The following is a 25,000-nucleotide window of genomic DNA, read 5'->3' as shown; positions in this document are numbered from 1 at the left end:
GACTTCTCAGGGGCCCTTTAAGGTGGACACACTCCATCTGTAGCTGTAGCCAGTGGGACCTTGTTAGAAGTCGCTCGTTGACAGTGTCAGAGAGAAGGGGTGGGCGCTGCCCAGACTGGCCCACGGGGATACTGTAGTTTGGACCCAGAACCTCCTGTGTGGTTCTAGATCAGAGCCGTCTTGTTGTCTGTCCCACTGCTACACTTGTCTCCCCGTCCTCACCCATGTATAATGTATCCGTCCGTCTCCCTCCGCGTCCTTCTTCCAAAGACAAAGTCATGAATGTTGGCGCTACCCACGGTCCTGGGTAGTGCATAGGTAGGTAGTGCCAGGCTGCCCGCCCTCTCTCTTCTGAGCCCCCCACCCTCCTCTATCCCCGCTTGGCCAATCACAGAGCTAGGACATGGAGGGTTCACTGGGAGCCAATCAGATCCTGAGGTTGTTGTAACTCACGTATGTCTTCTTGGTAGCCTGACCTGAGAAAGGAGACTCAGAATGAAATGCCACTAATCAGCCAGTACGTTATATCGTTAATTTACACCTGTGGGGATATAGAGAGTGACATGCAGTCTGCATACTCTATATCAACAATTCACAGGTTTAGTGCAGCGTTTTTCAATGCCCCTGGATCGAACTTGGTTTCTATTTTCAGATACTAACTAGCGACAAACAACACAAACACCACACCACGCATTTTATGTGATCCCTGTCTGCATTGCCATGGAAACGGACCTGGAGTGCCTAGGTAGCGTGTGTGAGATTGTGTGTGTGTATGTGTGTGCATGCGTGCACCTATGCAACGTTATGCCTACTGCTTGGTGGAAAAGGTCGATAAACGCTGTAACTCTCCTTCTCTTCTGCTGTAAATGTTGTCATGGTGACCAACTCCCATGGTCTATGCAATTAAAGACCTGCCACTTTATTTACCTACTGCCTTATCTTGTAGTCTAGGCCAGTGATCGTGATGAATAAAACATATGTAAATCCACCAACATACATGTGCACTTAACCATAAGCAGGATTTCAGTATGGTTTCTTTCCAAGGAGAAGGCAATGATTGCCTGTGTGTGTGTTTGTGTGTTGTGTGTGTGTGCATGCATGCGTGTGGCGTCCGGGGTGTACAGGAAACCTACAGTACATATCTTGACCTTCAAAATGTAAAGCTTAGGTTTATTATATAATTCACTAGTAATGGGATTCTCGGTCTCTTTTTACGGTTTGTATTACTTTGTCATGGTATTGATTGTTCATAACTCCGCTTTGATCTGAAATCGTTAAATGATCCACACATGCTCGGTCAATTGATCATGCCATATAATAACTACAGGGACAGTGGGGGAGTATTTCCAATACCTCTAAATGACTCTGAGAGGCATAATCATGTATTAGACTATATCAATACCGATGTAAACGTCCCCTGCTTCTACTCTTGATTAATCCTAGAAATCAAGTGGTCTCTTCCTGAAAGGAAGGGCCCCCTGCACTCTGACGGTTACCACACTTGACGGACAGTCTCCAGGGGCCGCCAACAACACGAGCCACAGTTCAGGTACTGGGGCGGTCACGCACATAAATTCGGCATTAATAAATGTCGCTTCCACTGTGTCTGAAATGGAATGGGGGGCGAGAGAGGAGGGATGGGGGGGGTGGGGGGTGAGAGAGGAGGGATGGGGGGGGGCGAGCTGTCAGTATGGGGGGGACAGAAGGTGAGAGCCATGCGGAACAGATGACACAGTGTGCGCTTCGCTGTGTTTCAGGTGCTCTCGGAAATGGCGTCCGTTTGGGCTACGCGTCGCCTCGACAGCTGTTGAGGTTCTGCCCCGTGATCAAAGTGTCTCTGTTCCATAAGGCACATGTGTGTGAGTAGCAGGGGTAAGTTAATGCGCCTATACACATACATGTGCATGCATACACACACACACACAAACACACACACACACACACACACAACTCATGCACACCACGCACACTGAATTTATCTTATGACAAATCAGTATGACAAACACAGTGTGTGTGTGTTTATTTGTGTGTATGTGTTTGTGTGCGTGTGAAAGAGCACAGTAACGACGTCATCAGCTTATTGATCGGCACGTCACTGCGCCCAAACCTATATGAGCTTCTAGTTACATAAGCCTTCAACACAAGCCCTTTTGTCTGTGTGTGAGGCTATGCGTGTGTGTGTGTGTGTGTGTGTGTGTGTCTGTGAGAGAGAGAGAGAGAGAGAGAGAGAGAGATTCATGGGGTAGGGACTTCAGAGAAAAGGACTATGTTTAGTTTCACTTTCTTTGTTACGGGAAATTATGATTATTTATTTGATTTGATTTCCCCCCGAAAAATTTGATGTATATATTAGACTGATAGTGTTTAAGTTCTCTTGTACCTCCATCCAGGTCATGTCTAAGTTATGAACTATGCTCTAAGTTATATTATGCACTAGCAGGTGTGGATGGGAGGATGTTATGGAAGGTTCTAGCAGGTGTGGAGGGTAGGACGTTATGGAAGGTTCTAGCAGGTGTGGAGGGTAGGACGTTATGGAAGGTTCTAGCAGGTGTGGAGGGTAGGACGTTATGGAAGGTTCTAGCAGGTGTGGAGGGTAGGACGTTATGGAAGGTTCTAGCAGGTGTGGAGGGTAGGACGTTATGGAAGGTTCTAGCAGGTGTGGATGGGAGGACGTTATGGAAGGTTCTAGCAGGTGTGGAGGGTAGGACGTTATGGAAGGTTCTAGCAGGTGTGGATGGGAGGACGTTATGGAAGGTTCTAGCAGGTGTGGAGGGTAGGACGTTATGGAAGGTTCTAGCAGGTGTGGATGGGAGGACGTTATGGAGGGTTCTAGCAGGTGTGGAGGGTAGGACGTTATGGAAGGTTCTAGCAGGTGTGGATGGGAGGACGTTATGGAAGGTTCTAGCAGGTGTGGAGGGTAGGACGTTATGGAAGGTTCTAGCAGGTGTGGAGGGTAGGACGTTATGGAGGGTTCTAGCAGGTGTGGAGGGTAGGACGTTATGGAAGGTTCTAGCAGGTGTGGAGGGTAGGATGTTATGGAAGGTTCTAGCAGGTGTGGAGGGTAGGATGTTATGGAAGGTTCTAGCAGGTGTGGAGGGTAGGACGTTATGGAAGGTTCTAGCAGGTGTGGAGGGTAGGACGTTATGGAAGGTTCTAGCAGGTGTGGAGGGTAGGACGTTATGGAAGGTTCTAGCAGGTGTGGAGGGTAGGACGTTATGGAAGGTTCTAGCAGGTGTGGAGGGTAGGATGTTATGGAAGGTTCTAGCAGGTGTGGAGGGTAGGATGTTATGGAAGGTTCTAGCAGGTGTGGAGGGTAGGATGTTATGGAAGGTTCTAGCAGGTGTGGAGGGTAGGACGTTATGGAAGGTTCTAGCAGGTGTGGAGGGTAGGACGTTATGGAAGGTTCTAGCAGGTGTGGAGGGTAGGACGTTATGGAAGGTTCTAGCAGGTGTGGAGGGTAGGACGTCATGGAAGGTTCTAGCAGGTGTGGAGGGTAGGACGTTATGGAAGGTTCTAGCAGGTGTGGAGGGTAGGACGTTATGGAAGGTTCTAGCAGGTGTGGAGGGTAGGACGTTATGGAAGGTTCTAGCAGGTGTGGAGGGTAGGACGTTATGGAAGGTTCTAGCAGGTGTGGAGGGTAGGACGTTATGGAAGGTTCTAGCAGGTGTGGATGGGAGGACGTTATGGAAGGTTCTAGCAGGTGTGGAGGGTCGGAGGTTATGGAAGGTTCTAGCAGGTGTGGATGGTAGGACGTTATGGAAGGTTCTAGCAGGTGTGGAGGGTAGGACGTTATGGAAGGTTCTAGCAGGTGTGGAGGGTAGGACGTTATGGAAGGTTCTAGCAGGTGTGGAGGGTCGGAGGTTATGGAAGGTTCTAGCAGGTGTGGAGGGTAGGACGTTATGGAAGGTTCTAGCAGGTGTGGAGGGTCGGAGGTTATGGAAGGTTCTAGCAGGTGTGGAGGGTCGGAGGTTATGGAAGGTTCTAGCAGGTGTGGAGGGTAGGACGTTATGGAAGGTTCTAGCAGGTGTGGAGGGTAGGACGTTATGGAAGGTTCTAGCAGGTGTGGAGGGTAGGACGTTATGGAAGGTTCTAGCAGGTGTGGAGGGTCGGAGGTTATGGAAGGTTCTAGCAGGTGTGGAGGGTAGGACGTTATGGAAGGTTCTAGCAGGTGTGGAGGGTCGGAGGTTATGGAAGGTTCTAGCAGGTGTGGAGGGTAGGACGTTATGGAAGGTTCTAGCAGGTGTGGAGGGTAGGACGTTATGGAAGGTTCTAGCAGGTGTGGAGGGTAGGACGTTATGGAAGGTTCTAGCAGGTGTGGAGGGAGGACGTTATGGAAGGTTCTAGCAGGTGTGGAGGGTAGGACGTTATGGAAGGTTCTAGCAGGTGTGGAGGGTAGGACGTTATGGAAGGTTCTAGCAGGTGTGGAGGGTAGGAGGTTATGGAAGGTTCTAGCAGGTGTGGATGGGAGGACGTTATGGAAGGTTCTAGCAGGTGTGGAGGGTAGGAGGTTATGGAAGGTTCTAGCAGGTGTGGAGGGTAGGACGTTATGGAAGGTTCTAGCAGGTGTGGAGGGTAGGACGTTATGGAAGGTTCTAGCAGGTGTGGAGGGTAGGACGTTATGGAAGGTTCTAGCAGGTGTGGAGGGTAGGACGTTATGGAAGGTTCTAGCAGGTGTGGAGGGTAGGACGTTATGGAAGGTTCTAGCAGGTGTGGATGGGAGGACGTTATGGAAGGTTCTAGCAGGTGTGGAGGGTAGGACGTTATGGAAGGTTCTAGCAGGTGTGGATGGGAGGACGTTATGGAAGGTTCTAGCAGGTGTGGAGGGTAGGACGTTATGGAAGGTTCTAGCAGGTGTGGATGGGAGGACGTTATGGAGGGTTCTAGCAGGTGTGGAGGGTAGGACGTTATGGAAGGTTCTAGCAGGTGTGGATGGGAGGACGTTATGGAAGGTTCTAGCAGGTGTGGAGGGTAGGACGTTATGGAAGGTTCTAGCAGGTGTGGAGGGTAGGACGTTATGGAGGGTTCTAGCAGGTGTGGAGGGTAGGACGTTATGGAAGGTTCTAGCAGGTGTGGAGGGTAGGATGTTATGGAAGGTTCTAGCAGGTGTGGAGGGTAGGATGTTATGGAAGGTTCTAGCAGGTGTGGAGGGTAGGACGTTATGGAAGGTTCTAGCAGGTGTGGAGGGTAGGACGTTATGGAAGGTTCTAGCAGGTGTGGAGGGTAGGACGTTATGGAAGGTTCTAGCAGGTGTGGAGGGTAGGACGTTATGGAAGGTTCTAACAGGTGTGGAGGGTAGGATGTTATGGAAGGTTCTAGCAGGTGTGGAGGGTAGGATGTTATGGAAGGTTCTAGCAGGTGTGGAGGGTAGGATGTTATGGAAGGTTCTAGCAGGTGTGGAGGGTAGGACGTTATGGAAGGTTCTAGCAGGTGTGGAGGGTAGGACGTTATGGAAGGTTCTAGCAGGTGTGGAGGGTAGGACGTTATGGAAGGTTCTAGCAGGTGTGGATGGGAGGACGTTATGGAAGGTTCTAGCAGGTGTGGAGGGTCGGAGGTTATGGAAGGTTCTAGCAGGTGTGGATGGTAGGACGTTATGGAAGGTTCTAGCAGGTGTGGAGGGTAGGACGTTATGGAAGGTTCTAGCAGGTGTGGAGGGTAGGACGTTATGGAAGGTTCTAGCAGGTGTGGAGGGTCGGAGGTTATGGAAGGTTCTAGCAGGTGTGGAGGGTAGGACGTTATGGAAGGTTCTAGCAGGTGTGGAGGGTCGGAGGTTATGGAAGGTTCTAGCAGGTGTGGAGGGTAGGACGTTATGGAAGGTTCTAGCAGGTGTGGAGGGTAGGACGTTATGGAAGGTTCTAGCAGGTGTGGAGGGTAGGACGTTATGGAAGGTTCTAGCAGGTGTGGAGGGTCGGAGGTTATGGAAGGTTCTAGCAGGTGTGGAGGGTAGGACGTTATGGAAGGTTCTAGCAGGTGTGGAGGGTCGGAGGTTATGGAAGGTTCTAGCAGGTGTGGAGGGTAGGACGTTCTGGAAGGTTCTAGCAGGTGTGGAGGGTAGGACGTTATGGAAGGTTCTAGCAGGTGTGGAGGGTAGGACGTTATGGAAGGTTCTAGCAGGTGTGGAGGGAGGACGTTATGGAAGGTTCTAGCAGGTGTGGAGGGTAGGACGTTATGGAAGGTTCTAGCAGGTGTGGAGGGTAGGACGTTATGGAAGGTTCTAGCAGGTGTGGAGGGTAGGAGGTTATGGAAGGTTCTAGCAGGTGTGGATGGGAGGACGTTATGGAAGGTTCTAGCAGGTGTGGAGGGTAGGAGGTTATGGAAGGTTCTAGCAGGTGTGGAGGGTAGGACGTTATGGAAGGTTCTAGCAGGTGTGGAGGGTAGGACGTTATGGAAGGTTCTAGCAGGTGTGGAGGGTAGGACGTTATGGAAGGTTCTAGCAGGTGTGGAGGGTAGGACGTTATGGAAGGTTCTAGCAGGTCTGTTCAGTGGGAATAGAGGTGGAGAACAGATTTACATTATGCTAATCCCACATTATCAAGTGTTCAAATCCCACTGATTATGAGTGTTTAGTAATACAAGCCCCCCCCCCCCCCCCGCGTGTCCCCGACCAATGATACTGGCCTCCCTGCTCTAGTCATAATTCTGACTCTAACAGGATCACGGCCCACGGCAGCTGCAGTGCGGTGTCTGTGACACAGCTGTGGGATGAGATTATCGGCCCCCCGTTACCAGCGCGGACCGCCGGTCTCTCGCCGTCTCCTCACAGGAAACAGAATAGAAACCCCTATGTTATGTCTTGACTCCTTACTAATCGCTAATGCTAGAGGTCTAACCATATCTCAGAGAACCAAATGAAGTAAATCCGCCCCCCAAGAGAAGTGCAGTCGAGCCTTAATATGCAGGGTCCCAATTAAACTACTGTATTGATTGAGTTCAAGAATAGAAATGGGAATAAAAAAGATTAGAGTGTGACATTTTACACCCTGAGATTCTTAATGGAATGTACAGATACAGTACTGAGGGGCCAATTTCAACAGCCGGTTAAAAGGAAGGATTGGCACAATTAACTTCCTGGGTTAAGGATATGGTCACTCTCTTTAAGTGGCTCGAGGCCTCTGTACCTACCACACATGTCACATGACCTGTCACATGACCTGTCACAGATGAGAGTCCAGAGAGTCCAGACCCCCAAACTCAAGCACACAGCTCAGCCTGATGAACGCTGCCTGGTTCTGTAAACCAGGCTGTGGTTTCACACGGTCCAGTCACAGACAGAGCAGTGGGTCAGCGAGGCCAGTAGGACAAACTGAAGGGTCAGATACTATCAACGTCCGGTACGACTCTCACGGAACACACCCTAGGCGAGACCGTGCGGTTCGGGGCGGGGCAACTTACTCATGGGGTCGGCGGCGGTGGCAGGGTTCTCACACAGCTCAGTCTTGGCCTCGCCGTTGGGCCTCTCGCTGGTCTTCTGCGAGAGGCGGGAGGACATGGTGGCGGCGGTGACCACGGCCTTGAAGCTCCGCTTCCTCTTCTGCACGTTGAGCTCCGGGTGGAAGATGATGACGTACACCTTGGGCATGTACAGCATGCCGAGCGCCACCGAGGCACTGAGGTTCATGGAGATGGTCAAGGTGGTGGTCTGGATGTACAACTGGAGGAGAGAGAGGGAGTGGCTGATGACTAGGGTTGCAATATTTACAAAATTCCACAAATTCCCAATGGGAATTTATAGGAATGAACGGGAATAAACTGGAAATGTATGGGAGTTGACAGGAACACGTTCTGTTTCCCAGTTTATTCCCTGTTAATTCCGAATAAATTCCCATTAATTCCCATGGGAAGTTTGTGAATAATACTGAAAAATGACCTTGGTAGACATCAGAACCAAACCTCCAGTGGCAGTCACATATGTGACTTTGAGCTTTGGTCCTGATGTCTACCAAGGTCATTTTTCAGGTTTTTACAGATTATGAAGGTATCTATTGTAAGCTTTCAAGTGATGTGCCTTGCATTGAAATCGCATTGAAAAGAAGATATGCTTTTGTGAATTTCGGTACACCTGAAATCACTAAGCAGAGAAAAAAGGGCTTCAAAGATTCAGAGCTGTTCACACTTCTCACAGGACATGGATTTTGATGACAAAATATGACATATTTAGTCATACTAAAACTGTTGTTTGTTAGATTGAGTGATTCTTCGCAACTTACATTTTCATAATATGAAAAAAGGAAAAGCTGAAAAAAACTAAACAAAATGTATTTTGCCCTCTAGCGCATTTTGAGGATTGCAGACATCTGGACCAAACCTCCAGTAGCGGTCACATATTCCTAGTGGTGAGTAATCACAGTCTGGACCGTATTTATTGTCTGGACTGCCCACTGATGTCAGGACAACATCTTTCACCACAGCCTCAAAACTCACCTCTTCAGAATCAGAATTCGTTTATTGCCATGTAGGTTTGCAACATACTAGAACTCTGCTTCGGTCAGTGGTGCATAACATGGAGACAACACTGGACAGGGTGCAGGGACGAGACAGGACGGTGCAAAGAGCGGTGCAAAATATGGATGAAAAAGATAAAAAACAATACAAAATGTAGTAAGATCAGTGTACATACAGTGAATGTGCAAAGTGTAATGTGCATGTGAGTGTGTGTATACAGTGTGTAACGTGATATGTGAGTGCGGTGCGTCCTATCCCACTGAGCAAAGGTACGTCCAAAGACATCCAATTAGGAGCCAGAATGAAAGTTTTTTTAGTCGTTCAGATATTGAACCCGTTCTGCACGTCCACAGATGTCTTAGAGGGGTCCAAGCCAGACATTTGAATATTGAGGGGTCCAGCAGACGTACAAATGGGGTTCTGGACCGACGGACGTTATTAAGACATGATCTGAATGTCTCCCTGACGTTGTGTGTTTGCTGGGTATGTACAATACATTTAGCGGTCTAATGCAAGTATTTCCACGTTGAGTCAGGGGTAGGGCAGGGGGAGGAGTCAGAGGGGGACACAAGCCTTGTTGACGAGGCTAAAGAAGCTTCTCTGTATGGAGTGAGGTCTCCAAGAAGTACTACCAGGAACCTCCTTCTTAAGCACCTATAGTATTTATATTTTGCTCTCTTGTTCTTTGGCTTCAGCACTATATTACGCTTGTTGCAAGACACTTGTTTAGAAAGGAGATGCACTTGAGTTCTGGCAAGTAGTAGAATACCGACTGCTTACGTTAAATGCAATTACCGTAAGTGGCTCTGGATGAAGGCGTCTGCTAAACGATTGTAATGTAATGTAATTTCTTGGGCAGGGACATCATGCACACAGCCAATCTGGCAGTTAAAACAAGTAGACAAAGAAAAGAGCCACAAGGATGGATCATTCCCAGCAGGTGGCCTCCTGGGTAAATGAAGCGCTACACTACGCCGGTTGCACAGGGGCCCACTCTCTCTCTCTCTCCCTACACGCATTTTATCCATCTAACTATCTGTGGCTGTTCTGAGGACACGGCCGACCGTAATACCACACCGCTGTGTCTCATCTGAGCCCTGCGCTGTACTTACTGACGGAGAGGAGCACCGGACGCCCCTGACCTTCCCCTGTAGGAGTTCCCCTCTACATGTTTCATCTGTGGCCGAGCGGAGAAGCTGCTGCTCTTATTGTCATGATCTTGCGTTGCTCGTTAGCCTGCTGCTGCTGTGCGCTGGAGCAGCCGGGACCCAAGAGTTTTCACTCCCTAGTATAACAGATGTAACAATAAAGGAATATGAAATGCGCAGCCAGTCATGCGTACCCAGCATGATCGCACAGCCCAAGGCAGACCCCGGACCGCACCGACTAGACTAGCGTGACAGGCAGCAGACGGTGTGGCCCGGTCAGTACCGTCCTCAAATGCCCCGCCTCCGTCGCTTTCCTCTGGGGACCCTCCAGATGCAGGATGGGATTGATTGATTGACAGGACAGCCGGGCATGGTTCCTCCTCTCCCTCTCCGCCCTCTCCCCCTTTGCCTTGTCTCCTCACATCAGCGGCTGCTGACCATTCAACCGTCCACTAGAGAAGGCTGTAGTGGCCGGGTTCAGAACTCTCCGCAGACCCAGCCAGTAGATGAAGGGGGGGGGGGGGGGGGGATTCAGAGTGCGTGCGGCGTGGGCTTGTTTGGCTTCTTCTGGAGTGTCTCTGTGAAACGCTCGCTCACACCAGCGCTAAGTGGTTTCAAATCATTCACAAAAGCCACGTTCTCGCGGGCTGAGAGGCCTATACAGGATGTGTGAGCGTAAGCCGCCGAGCGCTTTTGCTTCCAAGTCCCTTTTTCTTTAAACTTGCATAACGCCATTCGGCCCGTAAAAATTAAAGCTTGCATAATCTTTAGTTGAATTCTAATACGGCTTATGAGCAGCATTCTTAAAAGGCAACCGTTCTCCAGTCATCCAGGGACCTGGGACAGGCGCTTGTTTCTTTTAAAGGCGCTTGGAGGGGGCAGACGCGCGCGCGGAGGGCACGGCTTTGGGTGTGCGTGAGGAACCCGATCACCGCCTACGTACGGCACTGGAAAGGGCAAAAAGCCACTCGAGCCCTTTTGGGAACATCCTGCAGTGAAGGGACTGTCGAGGGGGGGGGGGGGGCGGGGGGAGAGAGGGACACAGTCGTAGCTGAAATGGCACGGCGCGGCAGTAAAGCTCCACACTGAACCCCGTATGAGGCGAAATGCCCCTATTTGCATACCGTAAATAGCGCCGATGATGGTAATGCGTCTTAAGGCAGCGATTTATATGCCGGTCATGTCTACATCTTCCGATCCCCTGCTATTCATTCAAATGCTTATATCATCAGCATGTCAATAGCTTCCATCACTTCTCCCCCCCACTACCCCCGCCCCCTTCTCACTCTCTCTCTCTCTCTCTCTCTCTCTCCCTCTCTCCCTCTCTCTCTCTCTCCCTCTCCCTCTCTCTCCCTCTCTCTCTCCCTCTCTCTCTCCCTCTCCCTCTCTCTGCACACTGACATCAGAGACAGGGAGAGAGAACGAGCTCTGGTGCACCCTGCATTAATGACTGTATGAGTATCATGGTGTTCATATCAAGCATCTTTCGACACACTCCGTTCTGCCCCACTGCAATCAGACTAGAGAATAGAAGTGTGGTGTGTGTGTGTGTGTGTTTGTGTGTGTGTGTGTTGAGCTACTGTCAGTTTGAAGGCACGTGTGGTTTGGTACGAGGACCGCTGATCAAAGCCTGCAGCAGTGGGAGCGCTGTCATTTCCAATCACCTGAGAATATCCACACCAGCTTTGCTTCCGTGTTCTCTGGCTGGGAACCCTGCATCTGGTACTGGTATCCATAGCAACGCCACTCGGCTGAAATATGCCTTTAATGAGATTCTGATCTTCTATACCGCAGTGATGACTCTATTAGAACTGATTTATTGACCATGTAACAGTTCATTTGGGACTTGACACAATCAAGATGGTACAGAAGTTGTTTTGAGTTCTCTCTTACCCCCCCCCCCCCCGCACCTTCTCTCTCTTACATAAACACAGATATACACACGCACACACAAACAAACACAGATATACACACGCACACACAAACAAACACATGATTACAGTACGCTATTACTGTACTAAAACTGCCAGCGCCCTCAACCCAGAGACAGGGTTCTTCTGAGTACCGGAGGAGCCTGACCCAAATACACATCCTCTCAACCGCCACAAGAATGTTTAGCTTGTCACAGGGCATTCATATTTAATTCCTGTTGCTTTAACATATAAATAAATACATGAAGTCAATTCTGCAACTGCTTGGTAACTCTCTATTTATAGCCCCAGTAATGATTTATTAAGATCCTCATCAGGAATCAAACGATTGCCTGTGAGTTTGACATCTCAATGAGGAGACAAACAGTCAGACCGACTTCCACAACCAGTAAACACAAAGTGTTTTCCACTCCGACAAAAGCTGCCGGAGACTATTCACATAATCATGGCCACGAGGGACAGATTTACAGCACAAGTGATTTAATCTGCTAGAAGTTGAAGATTATAAATGCACAAAGAGATTCGATTCAGCGAGTGACAATTAGAATGCTCTCCGCCTTGTTGGAGAAAGACTTTCACCATGGAGAGTGGGATTTTGTCTCTTCTCATCTACCTGGGAGTCTCTGGTTGTTTTGGGTGCCCTACTTTCCAGGCCGGCTGGGATCATGAATAACTCTGTCTGCCGGCCGCGCCCACACCGGGGACCTTGCTCTGCTTGTGAATGGCCCTCTCATCAAGCTTCTGATTGGCTGTCATTCTCTGTTGCAAATGGCAGAGCTGCAGTGGTGCAGATTAGAGAAGCGGAGACCTCATACGGACAGGGGACTCTGAATACACAATATTCCGCATAGAAAGTCTCAGGACAAAAACGCTATGATTTGTTAAACGCATTAAACCTGCACAGTTTAAATGTGCCAGCCTCCGGCGGTCTCAGCGTGTGGGTATACAGCACAATACAGTACAATACAGTCACTTTCAGCTGCTTTTAATAACCGTTCCTGGGTTAACCCACTTGCAGTTGACTATTTCATTAAAGGGATATTCTGGAATGTTTGAACTAGGGCCTCATTTTCGACTTACCTATAATGTTTTTGACTGATGGAGATCATTTTCAGTTAATTCCATGCTGTATAAAGCTTTGGGTCATTCCAATTTCCACTGGTGGCTAATGCTAGTGCAACACCATTAAGTCACGTTAACCTGACCAAAAAACACCCCCAAACACCCAAAGCGCACCCAACAACAAATTAAATATGAGTAAAGTCTCTCAGGGATTCTTTTGTGTCTATTTATCATCCGTTTTGAATTCAAACTACCGTGTAATCCGTTCTGGTTTTGGGACCTATATTTCTGTCTGATCTAACTGAGTGTTACTCCGCCTGTTGACTCACAGACAGAAATATAAGTCAACGACCCAAAGCTATCTACAGCGTGAAATTAACTGAAAATGATCTCCATCAGTCAAAAACATCATAGGCAAGTCGAAAATGAAGCCCTAGTTAAAACATTCCCGAATATCCCTTTAAATACTTAAATAATTTCACGTTTATCTTAACATAGCACATTCTCAATTTTGATCAAGGTTTAAGAGGGACATACAAGTGGCCTTGACTTTCATGCTTCAGTGTTTTCTAGGCTCCAGGTAGGCAAACATGAGCAATATCCAATAAAAGCTTCCCCGCGAGAAATGTTATGTCACGGTCTTGTCAAACGGAGTGGTTTGTAGGAAGACAGCAGGATCAGAAGTGGCTGTGGCAAAGGCAAATTTCTCTTTCCCCCACTTAAAACTGCATGAAGCAATGGATCTCACCAAGCGTCCGTAACCATGGGTAATTTGTCTTGGCAGCTCTGTCTGTATAGGAGAAGTTGAAATGAGTCCAAGCACCACCTTACAAGAGTCTAAGTGGTTGTCAGACATGTGGTGAGGTAGTAGAGTTGGTGAGACATATGTTTGTCTGAGTGCGGTTAGGCCCAGCTCGTAGTGTTTTCTCTAAAAAGTTCCTCTGCTTCCAGTGAACATTTCAGATGTCTTGGGACGCGGGATCTGTGGGATAATATTTGATTCTGAGATAAGCCTGTTAGGCTTAAGGACAGTTATGGAAAACACTATTTAAGTTTGCCTTGTGCCTCCACATCGCACTGGACAAGGGCAGGTATGGAAAAGTACTAGCATAGGTGAGCAGGTGCACTGGTCAGAGTCAGCCATCAGCTGGGGTCATTATGCGTATACAGTATGTAAAGATGTTATAGCTAATCTGTAACACTGCAGGGGCGTCTTTGGGTTGGAGAATTGTACATAGCCTTGAGATATCTGTGATGTAAACAGAATCATGCACTGAGTTGTCAGTAAACTTTCAAGATCTGTTGAAATCTGGTTTGGACACGTGCCTGCGCGGTGGGCCAAGGAAGGTGAGGAACGCTCCACGAATTTGCGAGGAAGTAGGCTAGGCTATTCAGTATGATCCTGTTCTCCGCAATCAAAGTCTGACTGTTAGTTCCTTGTGTCAATTATGTTTTTAACACCAAGCGCCTCGAAAGTTTTCCTGTTACCAACGACCACAAGCCTCCTCTTAGCTGAATCTTCAAGGCTACATCTCGCTTGCTAGTTCTCCCTATTATTAATTTATTTTAAATACACTCAGGCTACAATTAAATGGGGAAAGCCCAATGAAACAAGAAAAACGTTAGTTGTCACAGTTGATGCAGCTGTCTTCAGAGCCCAGCGGTTGGCTACGCCGTGGGCACCATCATTACAGGACTGAACTGTAGCCTACAATACAGTGTCGGAAGCAGCAAACCATTCAAAACCTAAAGCAGGAAAACAGAAAACCTAGAGCCTGGGACGATACATTAAAGGCATCATGAAAGTAATTAAAGAGCATTTTGTTCCTCGTTGTCATTTCTCCAGATGGCACGGTTGGCACGGTTTGCCTGAATATCCCATGGCGCTGTCTGTATGCGTGGATCTCACCTTCAGAAAAATCGGTTTCCGCCATGCTTCAAAACGAGCAGGGTTTGGACGCTGGTGATTCTCACGGTCATTAAACGCGGCGTGTTGACTCAACATGTGCAGGTGCAGATGGGGGGGGGGGAGGCGCAGGGCTGTGTGATCTTTTGTTGCCATTCGCGCACGACTTCCCTCGACATGGGGCTGTGGGGTGTGGGGTCTGGGGGGCGGGGCACACAGGTGCTTGAACGAAGGTGCGTCCCGCTGCAGCAGGAACGCTCGGCCACAGAACATCAGCCCAATTGAGCGGGACAGAATAGCCGTGTATCAAATGGATAACTAAATCTTGTGGATTACCGTTAGCAGTTGGCCGGTATTGTATCGCCGCCGTGTCTCCAAGAATCTCGATAATGGAAGGCCCTGAATAGCGAAGATAAATCCGAATCAAATGTCTGGCTCTAAGCCCCACACCACACTGCAGGGTATTTGTAAGATAAGGGAGACCAATCTATTCAAGAGCATACATAGTCCCATACACACACTGACACACACACACACACATACGCGCACACACACGCACACACACACACACACACACACACACACACACACACACACACACACACACACACACACACACACACACACACACACACACACACGCACACACACACACACACACTTACTTCTCACCCTAAACTTACCTGTACCTTTTTTGACATAATTGCAAAGAGACAGGCACGTCTGGTGAGAAACGTCTCACATGCAGCGCGCCGAGATTCTCCTCTCATGTCTACTGAGGCTGATGGGATGGGGCTAGGCGGAGCGCAGCTGTCAGCCGTGGCGTCAGGAGACGGCGGCGTGAGCCGGAATGTGAGCCGAGAGGGCCGGCCAGGAGGGCCTGTGCGAGTTAACGGCACCGGGGAGAAGAGATAAACACATTACCGGCTCGCTAGACGCCGCAAGTAACGTAATGAGCTCCTAATTGCTTCTGAGGGTGTAATTTGTCTATGAAATCTGCAGCAAATTGAGATGAGCCAAAATCGGCCCCTGATCCGTCCCGTCTGTGTGTAGCTTGGCGGGAAGGATATTGAGCGGCGTGCCTCTCAAAAGGTTAGGAGCAACGCTTTCCTGTCAGCGTCGATACCGTGCCAGTGGAAAACTCTCCCCCCTGCGGTCCATCACGAACGCGGGGGGCCTGCCAAGTATCGGAGGCCTCTCGTCAATAGGGCCCATAATGCATCTGTATCGTGCCTGGTAATGACTAGCAGCGTGCTGGCGCGTTGTGGAGTGCAGTTGTCGAGGAAACAAATATCTTGACTGAGAACCCCCCCCCCGCCCACCCCCTCTCTCTCTCTCCTTGATCTTCCTCCTCCAATGCCATCCTCTTTATCCTCCTCTTCCTCCACCTCCTCCAAGTCCTCCTTTCCAGAATGAGGCGTAATAGTTGAGCCCAAGGCAGGAGAGCCCAGATAATGGCATGGAGAGCTGCGCCCCCGTACCCAGCTCTCCTCAGGCGCCCCGCGGCGTTCCAGCGCTCAGCGCCCCTCCCTCCTCCTCCTCCTCCTCCCTCTCAATATGCCTATTTCTGTCTCCCGTGGTCTTTGTGTGGGGCCACATGCATTCCAAATCAAAAGCGAAAATGACTGTTTTTCATACAGCGTTTGTGAGCGTGGGTGCGCGTGCGTCAGTTTATTTCTGTGTGTGTGTGTGTGTGTGTGTGAGTGTGCATGCGTCTGTGTTTATTTCTGTGTGTTTGTGAGTGTGCGTGCGTCTGTTTTTATTTAATTGTGTTTGTGTGTGTGTTTGTGAGTGTGCGTCTGTGTGTGTATGTGTGTGTGTTTGTGAATGTGCGCGTGCGTCTGTGTTTATTTCTGTGTGTGTGTGTGTGTTTGTGAGTGTGCATGCGTCTGAGTTTATTTCTGTGTGTTTGTGAGTGTTTTTATTTAAGTGTGTGCGTCTGTGTTTATTTCTATGTATGTGTTTGCATGAGATAAAACAGGGGCTGGAAAAATATAGGAATGAAATGAAGACACAGGCGGAGGAAGAGAGATACAGAGAGAGAGAGATACAGAGAGAGAGAGATACAGAGAGAGAGAAAGAAAGAGAGAGCGAGAAAGAGAGAAAGAGATACAGAGAGAGAAAAGGAGAGAGGAAGAGAGAAAGAGAGGGAAAGATACACAGAGAGAGATAAGAGAGATAAAGAGAGAGACTGAGAGAGAGAGAGATACAGAGAGAGATATACAGTAGAGGGATAGAGCGGTGGACTGTGTGTAGAGTGGGTCATCGAATTACTGTAGGGTCGACGGTTCGAATCCCGGCTCCTCCTGTGAAGTGTCCTTGGGAAAGACACTGAACCCCAAAATTGCTAGCGCTTGCATGGCCACCATGTGTGTGAATGGGTGAATGAGAGTACTTCACTGTAAAGTGCACTGGATAAAAGTATACTGTATAATTCAAGTGCCATTTACCATTTACCATTGAGAGAAATTGAGAGAAAAAGAGATACGAAGAGAAAAAAAGAGAGAGAAATATACAGAGAGAGAGACAGACAGACAGACAGATACAGAGAGAGAAAGAAATATGACTCACCTCTGCAAAGAAAGAGAGAGAAAGAGAAAGGGAGAAAGATAGAGAGAGGGAGCGAGAGATACAGAGAGAGATACAGAGAGAGTGAGAGAGATACAGAGAGACAGAGAGAGATACAGAGAGAGTGAGAGAGTGAGAGAGATACAGAGACAGAGAGAGAGAGATACAGAGAGAGAGAGAGAGAGAGATACAGAGAGACAGAGAGAGAGAGTGAGAGAGATACAGAAAGAGAGAAACAGGGAGAGAGAGAGAGAGAGGGAGATACAGCGAGAGAGAAAGATACACAGAGAGAGAAAGAGAGAGAAAGAGAGAGAAAGGGAGAGAGAGATACAGAGAGGGAGACAGACACACATACTCACTTTCTCTGCAGACTGGGCCGTGCCAAAGAAGATGGGGATGAAGGCCAGCCAGACGATGCAGGTGGTGTACATGGTGAAGCCGATGGGCTTGGCCTCGTTGAAGTCCTCGGGCACGTCGCGCGTCTTGATGGCGTAGATGGTGCACGTGACCATCAGCAGGATGCTGTAGCCCAGCGAGCAAATGATCTGCAGGTCCGTGATGTCACACTTAAGCACGCCGCGCGCCAGCAGCGGGTCGCCGGTCTTGCGCTCCTCGTAGTCCACGACGGTGTTGGGCGGGTCCACGGCGAACCACACCAGCACGCCCAGCAGCTGCACGCAGATCAGGCTGGCGGCGATGGCGATCTGCGACGTTGGGCTGATGAAGCGCGGCGCCGCCACCGTCTGCTTGCCCCGCTCGAAGATGCGGTAGATGCGGTTGGTCTTGGTCAGCAGCGCCGCGTAGCTGATGCACATGCCCAGGCCCAGGAAGATCCGGCGGAACGAGCACACGCCCACGTCGGGCTCGGCGATCATCAGGAAGGTGATGACGTAGCACAGGAAGATGCCCGTCAGCAGCACGTAGCTCAGCTCGCGGCCCGACGCCCGCACGATCGGCGTGTCGTTGTGGCGCACGAACGTCGCCACCACGGAGACGGTGGCCGCGATGCCCAGCACGGCGAGGAAGACGGGGATGACGGCCCAGGGCGAGTGCCACTCCAGCTTGACCACGGGGATGGGCTGGCACGCCGTGCGGTTGGGGTCGGGCCGCATGTCGTAGGCGCACGGGCGGCACGACGTCTCGTCGTAGCGGTACTGGTAGCCGTCGCACAGCTCGCAGTGCCAGCAGCACGGCTTCCCCTTCACGCGCTTCTTCCGCTCGCCCGGCCCGCAGGGACGACTGCACACCGACACGGGGACCTCATCCCCCTCTGACCACTGGAGGTCTCCCAGCTGAGAGAGAGAGAGAGGGAGGGAGGGAGGGAGAGAGAGAGAGGGGGGGGGGGAGGGAGGGAGAGAGAGAGAGAGAGGGAGGGAGGGGGGGTGGAGAGGGAGGGAGGGAGGGATAGAGAGAGAGAGGTGGGGGGGAGGGAGGGAGGGAGAGAGAGAGGGAGGGAGGGATGGAGAGAGAGAGGGGGGGGAGAGAGAGAGGGAGAGAGAGAGAGGGGGGGAGAGGGAGAGAGGGAGAGAGAGGGGGGGGAGAGAGGGAGAGAGGGAGAGAGAGAGAGAGAGGGGGGGGGGGAGAGGGAGAGAGAGGAGAGGGAGAGAGAGAGGGAGAGAGAGGGACAGAGAGAGAGAGAGGGGGGGAGAGAGGGAGAGAGAGAGGGGGAGAGAGGAAGAGAGAGGGAGAGAGAGGGAGAAAAAGGGGAGAGAGAGGGAAGGAGAGAGAGAGGAGAGAGAGAAGGAGAGAGAGAAGGAGAGAGAGGGAAGGAGAAAGAGGGGAGAGAGAGAGGAGGGAAGGAGAGAGAGAGAGAGAGAGAGAGAGAGAGAGAGAGAGAGAGAGAGAGAGAGAGAGAGAAAGGATATAAGAAGTTTCACCTTACTGTAGATAAGAGGCCAGCTGAATAATGATAAAGTGCCGATCTACTGTAGTGTCTCTCAGTCATATCATCTCACACATTACATGAATGTACTGTATAAAACCTCGTTTATACTGTATAAGACATGCTATGGTTCATTAGACACACATAACACAACACAAAACGAATCCTAATTAATACTGTGTTATGTTATGCGTGTCTATGTGCTATAAGCCATGAGCTATAGCTTGTCTTAATATACAGTATGAACTAGACTTAAGTCACCAGCACTTCCAGGCGGGGAAGCCTGTGGTTAATGGATGGTTAACAAAGCGTTCCTCTCTGAACTGCCACGGCAGAGAACGCCGTGCCACTTTCATCACCCCCAACAAAGAGCCATGATACGATAACGGCAGAGAAAAATATATATCTTAAAATAGCACTCGACTTTTCTTCTAAGAGGCGCTTGTCTGCTACACCACTCAATACTGTAATAATGGAAATCACCATGGCGACAGTACTTTTTATTCAGTGGTGAAAGAAGAACAACAATGAAATGCCAGAGACGTGTGTGATTAGCAAGAATACAGATAGGAAAGATAGGAAAAATTGGATTAGTTTGGAGGAGAAAGGCAGATTTAAAGTTGTAAAGTGTTTGTTTGATGGGGGCTTGGTCTGGGCTCTCTGACTATCTGACCAAGATGAAGCTCAGGAGACCGGAGTGAGGCCTGGGGCTAGGCTGAGCATCACAACGTTTGGACAACGACGCCAAACAACATGAGTTTGTGGGACCAGTGTGGGACTTCAATCCAACGCATGCCACAGCACTCATTGAGCCGTCTAGCAAGCTAACATACAAACTGTCTTTCATAAAACAAACCAAGAACATTTACGTGACAGAAAGGATCGCAAAGGCAAGCTACACAATCCTTCATACAATTGCATTTAATCCTGTGTAATTCTAAATGGTGATGACCAAGCATGCCCAGTTGGTGTTTTACGTAAAAAATAAAAATAAAAATAAAAAAGGAATCAAGAGTAGATTTAATACTCAGCTCAGGCCTCATGAAGCCTGATGAGATAACCCTATATCGCCCTATACCGCCCTGCTACTCACATCCACATTAGTCTTACACTAATATCAGTATCTATCAATGAATGTTATCTCCAACAACTTTATTTGACACGGCAAATCTCTCATGTCATCACTCCTGCATCTCTGCCAAGAGCCCAAATCATTTTTCGGAACGATGCCGGAATTGCTCTGATAATGATCGCACCCTGAGTCTTGGCTGAGATTGAAGGTATTAGTGTAGAAAGCCCCACCCACCCGCCCCCACCCCCCCCCCACCCCCCCCCACCCCCCCCGCCACCACCCCCCCCACCCACACCCCCCCGGCGCCGAGCCGAAGCGCAGAGCGTGCCGGCTACCCCGCGTTTCTCATGTCGCCGCGCTGTACCTGTGTGACTAATGTGTTGTTTTGCTTCTGTCTCGGCAGACTATCGCCTGGCATCTATCTGCGGTCACGGCGGGGCCGTCGCTGATCTGGACAATGAATGTTGCTCTGTGGCAACAGCTCCTCATTACACCCTGGCTGGAAACAGTAACGAGACCAACAGCGCTGTTGCTATGGAGACCACAGCCACAGATTTGTCACCTTGGAGGGATAGGGCTGGCAACGGGTTTTATTTCTCTCAGTATTGGCTTTTAGTCGTCGTTAATGCCAGGGTTAATTGGAGCCTCTACAGCAGTTGTCCAATACACATTTACATACACATTTCTCTCCCATTTCCCTCAACAACATTATTAAAGTTCATATCTATCTATCTATCTATCTATCTATCTATCTATCTATCTATCTATCTATCTATCTATCTATCTATCTATCTATCTATCTATCTATCTATCTATCTATCTATCTATCTATCTATCTATCTATCTATCTATCTATCTATCTACAGTATCTATCTATCCATCCATCCATCCATCCATCCATCCATCCATCCATCCATCCATCCATCCATCCATCCATCCATCCACCTTTCTAACTATCTATCTATCTATCTATCTATCTATCTATCTATCTATCTATCTATCTATCTATCTATCTATCTATCTATCTATCTATCTATCTATCTATCTCTCTCTCTCTCTCTCTCTCTCTATCTATCTATCTATCTATCTAACAATCAAAGATCGTGGAGTCAGTTCAATTCAACACAACTCGTCATTAACCCGAGCGCGGGAGGCGTGTCATTTCAACTGTCTCTCTATCGAGCGACTGGAGCAGGAATATATGCAGAGTTGAAAACGCCCTGGTTACAGTACTGTACAGTACTGCTGGTGTTGAGAGTGGTCAGAAATAGCCCTCCGTCTGGCCCCCCGTCCAACCAGAGCCCCCCCCCTCGCTAGGCTCACCCTGAGCTGGAGCGACTCCACCCACTGGCCCACCGCCCGGTACTCCGGCACGGACGTGTTGGTCATCTGGAGCTGGAACAAGTCGTAGCGGCCGGGGGCGTCGCCGTTTCTGTTGAACATGACGGAGGTGCCGGCGCTGCCTGTGGAGGGGGGGGGGGCAGGGGGCAGAAACACGAGCGTGTTAGTGTGTAAAGAGGCTATATAAGGAACACAGCACCTCACCTAAAGCCGGGAGAGAGCAAACATGGTCTGTATTGACCTTTCTCGTTGCGCGTTCCGGCCGGCGACCCAGAAAGCGGACGCCGCAGGCTCCCGGGAGGGTCACGGTGGCTGTGTACTCCTGGGGTGTACGAGCTATTCATAATGACCGCGGCCTACATCCTGTCCCCCTCGCCCTGCCGCTCCACCGCTCGCCGGCTCGTTTTCCTGCTGACCGCGCAGCGCGGCGCCCGGCCTCACCTGGTCGATTAGGCACGCGTTACACGTGAGCGGCGCGCGAGCCGCGCGCTGCGTCGACGGATCTGTCCGCATCATCGCATTGTGTGCACGGGTGTCGTAAGATGGATGTTCTTCGTGACAGACGGTCATTTCCTCATCAAACGGTTCCAGTCGGACGTGCGGGATGACGTGAGGAGATAAATAGGTCATCCAGAGCGTAGACCGCCCCCCATCTGCTCTCGGTCTATAGCGCGCTGGATCAGAGCCTAATTAGTCAAAGAAGACTGTGAACACCGGGAAATGCGGTTGCTTCAAGAAATCTGCCTATAAGCAAAATTGTGAGCGAGTGTGTGTATTTACAAGACAGTACTTTTCAACGTGAAGGTACTCTACAGTATGTAGGTGCAGTGTGTGTGTGTGTGTGTGTGTGTGTGTGTGTGTGTGTGTGTGTGTGAATGCACCTGTACTGTATGCATTGCCAGTTTGAAAACATTGTGCTTTAGGATGTGACATCCTTCACTGTGCTGTGTCTGTGTGTGTGTGCGTGTGTGTGTGTGTGTGTGTGTGTGTGTGTATGCACCTGTACGCGTTCCCAGTTTGACAACTCGTGCTCTGGGAGGTGACATCCATCACTGTGGGATGTCACATGTACCTTCCTATTACCCTCCACCAGCACGAGAGAACCAAAACACTAGTCCGTTTCACCAGAGTGTTCACCTTGACGCAGCACGGAATAACTCTCAGACCATCCACTAAGGAGATACCATCTCTGAAATGGGACAGGGGGAGTCAGCCCACATCTGGCGTGAGAATGGACTACCGTAATAGCTCTGTCTATATAAAGCGTAGAAGGAAAAGGTTAATCTAACAGAGGTCTAAACTGGTTCGAGGACACGTTGTCATTGTATTCTGTGCAGGGCTCCTGGCCTTTAGGGGGTACAGTACGGCTGCAACAATTTCCCCCTCACTGCATGTCCAGAGTAGGGTTTCAGTCCCCACTCTAGTTTTAATCTAAGGACATTTCTCATTGAACGCTCTGCGAAGGAACAAGCCCCGACTGTAAAGCAGGAAAAGCAGCCCTAGGGAAAAAGAAACGGGCCTCTTGAAGGAAGTTGTCTTCATAGGAAATAACGCAGTCAGGCTTTTCAATCCGTCAACGGCCCGCGATGCTCAGCGCGGAGATCACCGTGGTACATCTCCATGGCATGTCAGAATTCTGTATCCTCAACAGTTTTCAAAAGTGTAGCGGAGGCATTTCAGTTCAGAAGTGTGGATGGGATTGTTGAGAGAGAGACGTCCAGTGCCTCGGAAAAAAACAAATCACTGTACAGTCTAAAACACAAACAATACGCTACAGCTCAGCGCAGTAAACTACAACTGCTGAACCGAACAAACCTCCCTCAGTTTGAAACAGGGCTGCCTGGCAGTCGACAGCCTGTCACTTCTGCTTCCTACAAAGGGACAGCAGAGTTGTTGACACGCCGTGTTGAGTTGTTGATAAGGTGTTGACAGACAGTAGTGTCCTGCGGCTACGAGAACGACAGGGAATATTACGAATGTTTCACCGCATTGGCAATTCACGAACACATGCACACAAACAGTACAGTCTATGCTTGGCCACTTGGGCTCTTTGGCTTAAAACCAAACGATTAGGCAATATTCCTGTCTGCCGGCGCAGATATAGAGCCGTTACTAATTCCATTCTATTGCTCGTCGTCTGTTATTTCCAAGGGGACATAACGATCTTTGTGGACAGCTCTGCGTGAGCACTGCGGGCCTATAAGATGAAAGATTCATATGTTCGTATGGAGGCCCTGAACTACATGACAGAAGTGTACCGCCGCTGCGCGGTGCCAAGCAATGTGGGCGGACTGGGGATCCGCTACTGGGCGTTTCACATCATTATTCTCTCGCCCTCTCTCTCAAATTCCCTCCCTCTCTCTCTCTTCAGCTCTTGTCTTTGGCACAGGGGGACATCAACAGAGGAGGCTGGTCCGGCCTAAATGTACTAAAGTGTAGCGAGATAACGCTCTCAGAGCCACAGGAGGAGTATCTTTGGCTCAGCAGTAAAAAGACTCGATGGAGGCAGAGGGGCTGTTTTATGACTGCGGTTCACTTAAGGTGGCTCTACGTCCCCGTAACTCTCCACCCCGGCTTTCTACAGACGCACTGTGCCGCTTAGGTTTGCTGTGACCCGATGCACTGCGGGAAAAACAAGCGAAACGCTACAACCGTCCGGCGTCCGCCATCACGCGACGCGCCGGCCCTTTCAAACGGCAGCACGAGTCGCTTTGGAGCCTGAAAACATCACGGGTAAAGCTATTCAATGGTTTCCCCCCCGTGTGGTCGGGTATGCGACCGTTCTGCGGCCGTCGACGAGGTCACGGCTCTTCTCTGTCCCGGCACCGCAGTGCCGGAATGAACTGCCCACTGAGGTCAGGACAGCGTCGCTGCCCATCTTTCGCCGCAGGCTCAAAACTCATCTCTTCAAGAAGTACTACCAGGACCCTCACAAGTACTACCAGGACCCTCCTTCTTAAGGACCTATTGTTTTATTTTTGTGTTGCTATTCTTCACTTTGCCTTCATCACTAGATTATGCTCTTAGTCACTTGTTTTAGAGAGGAGATGCACTTGTGAGTTCTGGCAAGTACAGTAGTAGTACACTGACCTTCGTCCTGTGTTGAATGCAATTACTGTAAGTCACGTTGGATAAAAGCGTTGACTAAGTGAAAAAAAATGCAATGCTCTTTTTCAGAGTACGGTGAAGACAGTCAGGGACACCTGTAGCTGTGTGGAAAGCGCTGCAGAGAGGAAGCTCATTATCATAAGCTCTGTTCACGCTGCCAGGAAGCCTCCGGGTGCTACAGACAATTAGCGGCCGGAGACGGAGACAAGCATGAGTGCAATTCTCAGGTCAGCTCAACCTGCGAGGCGCGTTACTCATCCTGACTATCGCTGAGCCGCACATCTGCGCTTCTCCTCGAGATGCTACGACAACATCTTAACAGAGGGGAGGAAAGCAAAATAGATTTGTTTTTTGTTTTTTCAGACTGAGATGCGGGCAGCGATGTCAGGGTGACCTCCTGGAGCCCCGGCCTCTGACCAGGGCCCTGGCTTACCGTTGAAGCTGGCGCCGCGGATGTACTTGAGCAGCATCTTGCCCTCGGCCACCTCCATCTGAGGGCAGATGCCGGGGTGGTCGGGGCACATGTCCCGCTGCATGGCGTGG

General features: G+C 49.9%; 1 protein-coding gene across 1 annotated transcript in view; it reads right to left on the bottom strand.

The window, feature by feature from the left end:
* Nucleotides 1-426: 426 nt before the first annotated feature.
* LOC311329855 (metabotropic glutamate receptor 7-like) overlaps nucleotides 427-25,000 on the bottom strand; it is a gene marked incomplete at both ends in the record, with an annotated part of 73,013 nt that continues 48,439 nt past the window's right edge. The window contains 5 exons of the mRNA XM_084461791.1: nucleotides 427-476; nucleotides 7,390-7,648; nucleotides 17,414-18,346; nucleotides 21,332-21,471; nucleotides 24,891-25,000. The exon at nucleotides 24,891-25,000 is cut by the window's right edge and continues 91 nt beyond it. Coding sequence (XP_084317917.1) covers nucleotides 427-476; nucleotides 7,390-7,648; nucleotides 17,414-18,346; nucleotides 21,332-21,471; nucleotides 24,891-25,000 — 1,492 coding nt within the window. The remainder of the gene's footprint in view (nucleotides 477-7,389; nucleotides 7,649-17,413; nucleotides 18,347-21,331; nucleotides 21,472-24,890) is intronic.

Source organism: Borostomias antarcticus (genome assembly GCF_949987555.1).
Source record: "Borostomias antarcticus genome assembly, chromosome: 3".
NCBI classification, from domain to species: domain Eukaryota; kingdom Metazoa; phylum Chordata; class Actinopteri; order Stomiiformes; family Stomiidae; genus Borostomias; species Borostomias antarcticus.
The sequence above is the reverse complement of the archived record's forward strand: the minus strand, read 5'-3'. Positions and strand labels throughout refer to the sequence as shown.